The sequence below is a fragment of the Papilio polytes genome, unplaced genomic scaffold, assembly GCF_000836215.1.
Source record: "Papilio polytes unplaced genomic scaffold, Ppol_1.0 DF824180.1, whole genome shotgun sequence".
NCBI classification, from domain to species: Eukaryota; Metazoa; Arthropoda; class Insecta; order Lepidoptera; family Papilionidae; genus Papilio; species Papilio polytes.
The window spans coordinates 1,647,490-1,658,482 of NW_013525024.1; the positions used below are offsets into that span (position 1 = coordinate 1,647,490).

A 10,993-nucleotide genomic window follows, 5' to 3' on the forward strand; every position below is an offset into this window, starting at 1 on the left:
CTTCTTTAAGTACATATGGCTTGATAGAATCAAATAGGAATGTGCCCACTGAGTTTACAATTCCTTGGAACATGCTGCCGAAGAAACCTAAATTTTCAAAATTGACAGCAATGTTGGTGAACCCCAGGTCTATAGTTATGCCTTGCGCTTGTAGTTTTCCATCTCTTTCGACGCCCAATGTGGCTTTAGCCATTATTTTAAGACCAGATATGTCAACAGTGAAAGGTCCCTGAGCTCTGTTTAGCCACGTGGACAGAGTATAGTTACCTCGGGCTTGTATTTTGTCTATTGCTAATGCAGCGTTAACCTGTAATTAAAGAACCGTTTTTAGAAGACTTGAATTTAATTTAGGATCACAATCATACTATCATATTCATACTAATATTATAAATGTGAAAGTTTAGTTGGATGGATGTGTGGATGTTTCTTAGAGTTTGTCGCCTAAACGGCTAAACAGATTTAGATGAAATTTGGTACAGATGTAGAGCATAGTCTGGAAGAACACATTGGCTACTTACTTTTTTTTTTTTAATTTCACGCGGACGTAATCGCGGGCGAAAGCTTGTATGTAACATTTTAATAATTTATATTACGTCACGTTTTATAAGAAGCGACGTTATACGCGAGTTTTAACTCTTGATATTTTTATAACAATAAATTTTGCGGTTGCAATATTTTTATTTTAAAATGAACTAAGATACCTATAACAATAAAATGCAACACTGTAGGTCACGATTTTAAGTGATTATATCAAACTAACCTCCATAGCTCCTATTTCTGCGTTCACGTATAAAATTTTAAAGTTACTTATTCCATATACGGCAGTGTTTTTAAAATATAAAGTGCCAAGGGACAGAGATTGCTTCATATCTGGCACTGGATACGGGTCGGGTACATCAGCTCCGGGAATCCCAACTGGATTGGGCTGCTTAAAGTGTTCAAGGATCACCAGAATTTGATCGCTCATTTTCTTCTCTCCTTCCGCCAATTTTGAGTCTGTTGTAACCTCAACATCATCTGTAACGATCAGACCAGTTCCGACAAAAGCACGTTACTCATACTACAATTTATAATGATGTTGTCATATTGTCAATCATGTTTGCATCATACTTTGAATATTTAATTTTTATATAAACATTTTGCATTACCAAATCTATCATGCTCGATTCACAAAGTTTTAATTCATTATGTCATTAAAATAACTAGTTTCATATAAAACAATAATAGTAATAAATACATGGCTTACAAAAGATGGTAACACTATGATATAACGTGGCCGTAGTACTATAAAGTGGTTAGAAAAAAATCATAAACAAACACGACTAAAGGTACCTAGAATCTTAATAAAAATAACATTACAATGTAACATACCTTGTCCAAATCCAACAGTTAATAGAACAGACAGAACTACACAGCACTTCCACATTATTTGAGGACAATTGACGTACCGCGGGAGCATAATATCAACTGGACTGTATTCCTGATCACACAGAGGTCATAGTTCCCGGCTTATCTGTCTACGTCACATTTGCCGAAGCACACAATCATAATGAATCAGATTTTGTTTCCGTTGAATATTTACTGTAGTTGTAAACATATTTGTAAAAAGAAGGTATTTTAATAATGACTACAAATTACTAAAAAATTTTTGCTGTTTACTGTTTGGTAATTACATTTAATTAACAATTGATTTATATTTGAGGTTATTAGTTAGGTGTATTATATCCTAATCGAATTATTTTCTAATCAGTATTTTAAGTTTGTATAAGTTTGTATTGTTTCAGTTTGTATACTAATGTTTACGAGTTATCATAATATTGTTCGGAGAACATTCTGCGGTTCGCGTATTTATCATGTTTTACTCAACTTACCCTTGAATTTCTTATAATACCTTTACTATATGTTGTGACCACATACAACTTTTAGCGGTTCAGCGACAATATTTTGCTTTGATGAGATAATTTGAAATTGGTACATAATAACTGATTTGAAAATATGATACAACGTGGTATTTAGAGCTTCGAATTATTTAGTTTAATTTAAATAACTGCCATAGCGTCAATTGAAGAATTTATATATGTTAGATATAATATTGCGGACAAAATATAGACTAAACTATCTAAGATGAAAAGATGTACTTTATTATGTGATTAAAAGTAAAAAAACTGTGTCGCGATACTAAAAAAACTTCAAAACGTCTAAAACGATCTTGATGAATAGTTTTAATAATTTGTAATTTGATCCAACTTAAAAGATCCTTTGATTTATTATTCCAACAGCGATATCTGTCGTACGTTTTGAGAAATAACAAAGATTTCTTATGAGTTTGAATCATCTGTATGACAATGACAAGTTAATTAGTTAGTCACAAGACAGATGGCGCTTATTTTAATTGTTGTTTTGTTTTTGATGTCAACTCGGAAGGATATCGATATAAGTATAAATAAGTTCCACTAATCGTTTACTTAGGAAATAACTGGCGTTTGTGGCAAAGGGTGAATTAAAAAACAAAACAGATATTCAATTACTGTGATTGAAAATTGTTTTTCTTCGTATACACGAGAATATACAGGTTACATATTATTTTTTACTAATATTATAATATTGCATTTATAAATGCGAAAGTTTAGATGGATGGATGTTTGTTAGATTGTTGCCCAAACTGCTGATCGGATGTTGATGAAATTTTGCTTAGATGTAGAATATATTCTGGAAGAATACATAGGTTTTAACTATTTTTTTCCTCTTAATTCCACGCATACGGAGTCGCAGCCCAAAGCTAGTTATATTATATTCGACCGTGATAAATATGAATTTTATATTATTACTACCTTGTACTTAATGACGGTCGGAGTGTAAACGCAGTTGTGACAACCCAGCATTGCTCGTGATTTATGAACGTTATGTAAATTGTTATAAATATTACTAGGAAAATGTTACCCGGATACGTTGGTTCATTATTTCGTATTTCGTTGATTACATCTGTTATATCATAAAAAGAATAGCTTAGTACAACATTTTTGGTCGAGTTTTATTTTAAGAAACACAATTGGATATAAAAGTTTTGATTGCAGTAATAAAATTATGTTTGAAATATATTTTGATACAGATAACAATCATAATTTGTGCTTTAAATTACCGTTCTTCTGAAGTTTTTTTTAAGCACTAACCTAAGCTTATGGTTTGTTGCTTACGCAATTACATTTTTTGATCAAGACGCGATTGATTCGAATGTCTGTGTTTGTTTTCATATTTAACTATAACATGTGAATTTTACGTCAATGTACACGCAGATTTCCACTACCTAGAAGTAGTACAGAAACATAACATCGTTAATTCTTTCTAAGTATTCTTACACGATGTTTTCTTTCACCTTAAGAACCTCTGGTAAATTATGTACATATGAAAATTCGAAAAATCAAAAATCACATTGGTACACGGCGGGATTCGAACCCAAGACCTGTAGATTATAAGTCAAGTGTTTAAACCACTGAGCCATGAGGAAAACATCGTGATGCAACCTGCACATAGCGCCGAACAATTCAAAGATATGTCTGAAGTCAACCAACCCGCACTTGGCCAGCGTGGTTGACTATGGCCTAGTCACCCCTTATTAGGGTAGGCTCCGAGCCCCTTAGAAGGGACGTATAGTGAGCCGGTGATGATGACGATGATGATTTTTACACAACAATATCTTAAGATTTAAGATTTTGCAAACTCACTGTTATATGAATTAAACATTTACAGGTCAATAGCATTATCCAGTATATTTCCAGTTACATTTAATGTATATCTTTTGACTGGTTAACTAATTGTACCGCACCTTACAAAGACCTAAGTAGTTGGAAGGTAAATAAAGTAAGCCATAGGCCATAGCTATGTGATTAAGGGCAATCTCAGCTTAGCCTTTTGTCCATCTAACAATCTAAGGTTGTAACAAATAGCTGTTAATAACGTTAGTAAAAGGTTATATTTTGATTAAATTAATGTTTTAAATTATAATACATTCCAACTATTAAATAATCTATGGTTTAAAATCAAACATCATTTCTGGCTCGCATGAAAAAGCCACCGCCTCCTTTTTTTTACCAGTGACGACAGTATCCGTTAGGACATAACAAATAGAGGCTTCATCATTTAAATTATTTCTGAATTATGGTTATTACGTATTAAAAAGTTTTAGATTAAGCTTACCTTGTTCATTGTTTTCAAATGCGAAAGTTTAGATGGATGGATAGATAGATGGAAGTTTGTTAAAGTTTGGAGCCTAAACGGCTAAACGGATCTCGATGAAATTTGGAACAGATGTAGAGGATAGTCTGGAAGAACACATAGGCTACACACTTTTGTTTATTTTAATTTCACGCGGACGGAGTCGCGGGCAAAAGCTAGTTCATTGCGTTTTAATCGATTTTTAGAAGAATAAACTAGGTCAATGAATTTCCTTCATTTTTCCGATGCGACTTTGTAATTATTTTTCTTCATTAACCTGAAGCCTCCATTACGTCTCGGCCTATACCTTGATCTTGTTAACAATGAAGTGCTTCTAATGCCCCTCTATAAAATACCCAGCATCTGAACTTGGTCGCATAATGTTTATCAAGCTGTTATCTTTCAAAGACTAGTAATTATTAAATTTAACATTTCTAGTTGTTATACATCTGTTTGTTTCTAAAACATGTTATGTCACTTCGTGTATCTTTATTTAATTCTACATTTATTTATCGGTGGAATTTGTTGTTGGCATTGGGATATACGTGAGTGATATTGCTATATTATTTTTTAAGGCGTGCAGAATAATTTACAGTTGGACATAATAGACGGTTAGGCTTTTTAAAAATAAAAAACCAAACATTTTTGTGTATTTTTTAATTTCCTGCTGGTAATATGTATTTGGACCGCTAACTATACTAATATTATAATGAGGAAAGATTTGTATTTTTGTATGTATTGAACTAGTTCAAAAACTAATGGCCGATTTCAATAATTTCTGCACCATTAAAAAGCTCTGTTGTCATATAGGCCAAGTTTTTACATTATTTTTTTTTAAATTTCACGCGAACGAAGTCGCGAGCAACAGCTAGTAAGTCATATCTTAGGTTTTAAAATTATTGTGCAAATTATTGATCTCCTGACTCTTCGACGTCGACCTAGCTTGTTAGTCATCATTCCATTTCCCCTGCCTTATTCTACTCCAGTAAGGTCGGCGCACCGTGTTCGTCTTCCAAAGCACTCTATCATCCGTCATCTCAGACATCCCTCCCTTCTTGATCATGTAACATATCACGCAATCCATCCATCTCTTTCTAGGTCTACCTCTACCGGTTAGTTATCATTATTCTATGAAAAAACAATTACATTCTTATATTCGTTTATATTTTGTATGAATCCGTGGCAAATCATAATTAAATCTCTATAGCAACTAAGGCCATCTTCTCAGTTATAAATATTGCAGTGATTAAACAATAGGAAGATTATGTACAAATAACCTTCATTTCATTATCATTTATAACTTGCCTTCGTCTGACCTTTTATTTTTGCGATCTTTAGAGGAAATAATATTTTGTGATTTATAATTCTCTGAAAAAATAAATGAAGTTTGGCAAGTTAGTTTGTATAGTCGTAGTTGCTACATAAATGGAAAACTGTTCTGCAGTTTCAAAATCAATTATTTTGTCCTATACCTTTTTCAAGATCTTTAAGAAAAAAAAACATGCTACTCCATTCATTTCTATGTTCTTGATGAATTCGCACAATTAGTCAGACTGACATAAGTAGTAATAAATCTAAAGAGTAATTATATTTTGTATTAACGTATTAAATAGTATTGCAAGGTCATAAAGGTTATAATTTGTTCTTTTTTGCGATACCTAAATAAAAAATTGAATTTTTCCGCAATAATATTAGTGTTTTTCCTGTCTGCTTTATAAAGTTACCTTGAACATGTTGGTCAAAAATAACTTAATCTAAGTGTAATAACCTTAATGAAGAAGATTACAGGACATTGCAATGTTTTTAGGAGTGTGTAGCACTCGAGTAGAGTAAGTATACATTTTACAATAATGCGTTAGTTTCTTAGGAAAATTGTTTCTTGCTACCATAGAGCAAGAAGACCCAGATTTCTAATCTATCTATCTACACACATCATAAGATTGGCATGAGTATGTAATGTCGAGGAAAATATTTCGTGAACATACTTGTTCCTGATAACGAGATCCCAATTATTAAAATATTTATTTGTACTGCCGTTCCGGGTAATTCAGGGACTGAGGAGATGTAGCTGGTGCTTACAGAAATGTTATTGGTTACTTATCCGTGCCGATGACGTCGCAAGCGAATCATAGTTGTTGATTTGTCTGGGAGAACATCTAGGCTATTTATTATTCTTTTGAATTCTTTGCGGATGCATTTGAGGGTTACCGCTAGATATCTAATATTATAATTGTTTGTTCAAATCTGACGTGAAATAGCCAATACAAGTAATTCTTTTTAAATGTGTCGTTTTCTGTCGTTGAATTAAAAAAATATTGTTATTAATAATGATTTTATTCTCATGGATGCCATTTGTGCACGATGCAGTTACCTTGAACTTGTTAATAATAACCTATTTCATATGCCGACATATATAATAATCGTACACCGCACACGACTGCATAGTGCTTACTTAGCCTTTGTCAAAGTCGGTAATATTTCTGCATATAATTTGTTTTAAAATGCTGGCCGGTAATAAATTTATAGTGCTTCTATTTATGTACACTTATTATGAGCAATGTTATTCTAAAATACGTAAGTTTGAATTATTAATTCTGATAATCAATTTATTTTGTTCAATATTCAATTTAATTAGGTTTTTAATGTTCACATTTTTAAATAAATATTTGATTTTAACAATAAATTAAAACATTATAAGTATGCCAAGAATAATTTCATTTAATATATTCAAATTGTTTAAATCGTAAGACATTATTATAACTAATTATGCCCACGTCTATTTTTCCGGTGGCGGCACCGACTAGTTTCGGACCCATCGATAGTCCATTTTCATCTTGGCAATGGGTCTGTATTATTAATTTTATGATTATCTTAATTTTAATATGATTGTTTTAAAACTTAGGTTTGCGTTTAGAAAATAAATTAATCTCATTTAAATTCTCACATGACATGTAAACCATCATTATTTTTATGGGGAGATTTTTTCACAGTTATATGCTATACCAAGGACATAATACTTCATGTGGTACATGTGCACCGCAAAGCAATAGTACTCGGGTCAGGGTCAACAAATCACATGTCATTTAGACGTGGCTTCTTCCATTGTAATCCAGTGACTTCGTAAACGCTAATTCAAAATGTTTATATTTTAGTATAATTGGGAATTATTACACTAGTTGTCTGCGACTTAGTAGGTATGGTGCGTAATAAAAAAATATTCAATTGATTCTCTATTCCAGACAGTTCCGATCTCTGTTCTAAATTCGACTAAAATCTCTTTAGCCATTGTGGAGTTATATTGGAACAAATATCTACGACATAAGTATGATTGTCTAGATCTTCAGTTTTAGACCAGGTGCACCTTCGACGAATCTACCGCACAACATTTGTGCGATCGTCAATTGTTTCGGAGCGAATTCAACTGTTTATTTGCACAACTAAAATCGAGTAGTTAGTGTGCACAACTCCATATAAGGTCATAGGAATCAACGCGAGACTAAACAGTACTGCGATAGTTTAGTCGGATAATGTTGTAATTATTGGAATTTGTCTTTCATACATTTCAGTATTCGGATTAAACATAGCAGACAAAAAAAATACAGTTTTAAAGAAAATGCAATCAAAACTTCTGCTATACGATTTATGCGCCATCTAGCGAAAATGATAACAACAGTTACTGGCACTTTACTAATTGCGGTGCAGTTAAGCGATAGTTTATTATCTAGTCGATTACGGGAGCGATAATGTTATAGGATTTATAAACGATTAACCGTTCAAGATTTATTATTCTGTACATTAGTACTAGTGTACGGAAATATGATTCTAATCTGCTACTCGTAGATTTAATAAGAAGGCAGATTCAGTAGGAAATAAGATTAGTCATCGAGATTAAACATTTAAAAGGTATAGACTGTGAAAACTCAATCATTTAATGTATATTAACTTTCGCATGCGACTTCGTTGGCTCGGAATAAAAAAAAAAGTAGACTATGTGTTCTTCCAGACTACTCTCTACATCTATGCCAAATTTCATCGAGATCCGTTCAGCCGTTTAGGCTACAAACTCTAACAAACATCCATCCATTTAAACTTTCGTATTTACTATATCAGTAGGATTTTTTTTTAAATATTAGTAGATTTTTGTTAATTTACTAATATTTCCTTTAACCATTCTAACTGAGGTCTAGGCTTGTGCTAGGATATGGTTTACGACAATAGTCGAATAGCGGGATTCGAAACCTCGACCGAAAGATCGATAGTCCGTACCCCAAACCATTAGTCTATTGGCGCTTATCGAAGCTAATCACCGAATATATGAATTAATTACCTTAGTAACCATTTATCGACACTTATTATGGAATTTAAATAATAACTGTTTACAGCGGAGTACATTCAAGTGTGCAAACGAGATCAGGATACAGTGAACGAGTGCGTTCGTGACTCCATTGAGAAGTTGCGACCAAAACTAGTGGAGGGCATCCCCGAGCTGAACGTGCCCAGTCTAGACCCCTTCTATATTCATGAGGTATGTATTAATTTTATATGGAGTGTAGTTGAAGTTGAAATAATATTCGTTGTGGGTTCGATTCCCACCAATCGGTTTTTGTCGTGAGTACCTACCACAAGCTTAGAGTTCAGTTCGAATAGTTACGTGTAAAAAAAATACAGACGAATTGAGTACCTCCTTCTTTTGGGAAGTAGGTCAAAAAAATTAGCGGATTTGAAAAAAAATGATAAAAGTCTTAAATTTAAAAGGGAGTTAATGATTGTTACATAATTTGTGCCAAGATTCTATCGAACAGTTGATATCTAACTTATTGAAAGCAAAATGGCGTGACTCTGTTGTGTTTAAACAAATAATTATTTATATGTAGTTTGAAACATTGTATATGCAACAAGCGGTTTTGTATTAATCGTTTCCTTGACAATATTGATTTTCCAGCTTAGATTTTAAAGTATTTATTTAAATTTAAAGATGTAACAATCGAATATTTTATTAATCCGACAAAGTACAAGTGAGCGTCACGAAATGATCATTTTTACAGATAACCCCACCTGTGGGGAGTAACAGCAGATCATTCCAAGCTGTGGGCAAAGATATAAAGGTTTCTGGAGCTGGCAACTTTAGCTTAAAACTTGTCGAGTAAGTAATAACAAAAATTGCTTGTAATAGAATTTATAAGAATTTATTTTGCAATAACAAAGCCCAAAGAAATAATTTTTCAATTCCGATGTAAACGGGTATCATTTTAATTAATTGCCGTCTCTCCTTAAGTCTGTAATTGCATGTTATCTCATAATTTTTCAATTACTATAATTCACGGTCAAGTTGTTTAAAATTATCTTGTCATAAAATCTTAACTTTAATTTCTTGTGCTAAAAATGCCTTTTATTGTCATCCCTCTCACACCCTTTTAAATATAAAGAGACATAATAATTTTCTTCGTACAGAACAATGGGCAGTGGAAATTCACGTTTATTTACATTTGTAAATAAAAGAAATTAACGCCATCTATTGTAAAGTTTGCATTGTAATATTTTTGCTTTGCCAGAGTATAGTACTAGATATTAGCACGAGATGTCGCTTTAATTAATTTGTTTTCTGAGATTTACATGGAAAAACTATTATTTTTCAGTGTTGATTTAGAAAAATTAACATTCCGCACTCGCATTCGCTTCCCGCGTCTGCATTTCGAAGGCAAATACAAAGTGGACATACAATTCTTGCTGCTGCCAATCCGTGGAGAGGGAACGCTCGTTGCTGATGCCAGTTAGTAACCATTTCTTGCATTATACTATTTACAACCGTTAATCTTAAAAGTCTTGATAGAAGAAAGATTTCATTTGTTCAACGTAGTATACCAAATGTTACTTTTTAGTATACAATGGCAAAAGAGCAACAAAAGGGTTTCACTTGATTTTAAACGATGATAACAGGAAAAAATAATTGTAGATGCATTGTCTACCAGTTGTTCGTTTTATAAGTTTTTATTGAAGGCCATCATTTAGTAGCTTTACAAAACTTTATAAGTACAGTTCGGAAATACTATAAAACTAAATTCACATTATTAATAGAATTTATTTTTTCAGTTAAATGCAACGTTGATGCGTTTATGAGGATAAAAATAGTGGAGAGAGATGGCGTGGAATACATTGAGTTTACTGGCATCGACACAGACATCACTATCAGAGACTACAAGATTAAACTCGAGGGGCTTTTCAATGGTGATAAAACTTTGGGTAAGAAGCAATTTCATTCATTATTTAACCTATGCTTCAACAAATGTTTACTTATTTTAATAAATTATAATGTGGAAACTTGGTTGGAATACTTGGTGTTTTAACGGAATTTATAGAAGTTTTTAAATTTGCTTTTACAGAAGATGCGACAAATATGGCGCTGAATGAAAACAAAGCTGAGCTCCTGAAAGCGGCTAAACCATTCGCTGAGAGAGGCGTGTCTACAATTATACTGGACGCGGCAAACAAGATCACTAAAAATATACCTTACGATGAATTGTTCCCTAAACCGTAATCTGTTATGTTTGTTTTATTAATTTTATACTTATCGTTAATACCTTCTTATAATTAAAAAAAGTTGTGTTTTGTTTTCTTGCCAATGCACTTTTATTGACGTCAATATTTAAAATCGATTGTAGAGAAAAATTAAGGGTCTTTTCTAAAGAATTGGACGTTTACCGAGGAATTATTTTTTTAAATAAAATTGCTAGGTATTAAGAGCATCAAAAAGCATTAAAATGAACTATTTTAGTACAAGGCT

The 10,993-nt window shown here is 32.4% G+C and overlaps 2 protein-coding genes across 2 annotated transcripts in view; one reads left to right on the forward strand and one right to left on the reverse strand.

Annotated features, from left to right (window-relative positions):
- Positions 1–1,500, reverse strand: part of LOC106111003 — a 2,236-nt gene extending 736 nt beyond the window's left edge. Inside the window, exons 1-3 of the mRNA XM_013292971.1 lie at positions 1,372–1,500; positions 761–1,017; positions 8–307 (exon numbers count right to left, since the gene is read on the reverse strand). Of these exons, the coding sequence (XP_013148425.1) occupies positions 8–307; positions 761–1,017; positions 1,372–1,459 (645 nt within the window). The 5' untranslated portion in view covers positions 1,460–1,500. The remainder of the gene's footprint in view (positions 1–7; positions 308–760; positions 1,018–1,371) is intronic.
- Positions 1,501–6,652: 5,152 nt separating this feature from the next.
- On the forward strand, positions 6,653–10,824 carry LOC106111135 (putative beta-carotene-binding protein). The gene is made up of 6 exons (XM_013293126.1): positions 6,653–6,786; positions 8,595–8,737; positions 9,258–9,355; positions 9,849–9,982; positions 10,303–10,452; positions 10,593–10,824. Exons 1-6 carry the CDS (start codon positions 6,714–6,716, stop codon positions 10,745–10,747), a joined length of 753 nt encoding a protein of 250 aa, XP_013148580.1. The 5' UTR covers positions 6,653–6,713; the 3' UTR covers positions 10,748–10,824.
- Positions 10,825–10,993: the final 169 nt, after the last annotated feature.

Excerpts from the sequence above, each read along its gene's own strand:
- LOC106111135 (XM_013293126.1), top strand. The coding sequence starts at position 6,714 with ATGCTGGCCGGTAATAAATTTATAGTGCTTCTATTTATGTACACTTAT. Across the intron at positions 6,787-8,594 it reads GCAATGTTATTCTAAAATAC|CGGAGTACATTCAAGTGTGC; the intron begins GTAAGTTTGAAT and ends AACTGTTTACAG. Across the intron at positions 10,453-10,592 it reads CAATGGTGATAAAACTTTGG|AAGATGCGACAAATATGGCG; the intron begins GTAAGAAGCAAT and ends TTGCTTTTACAG.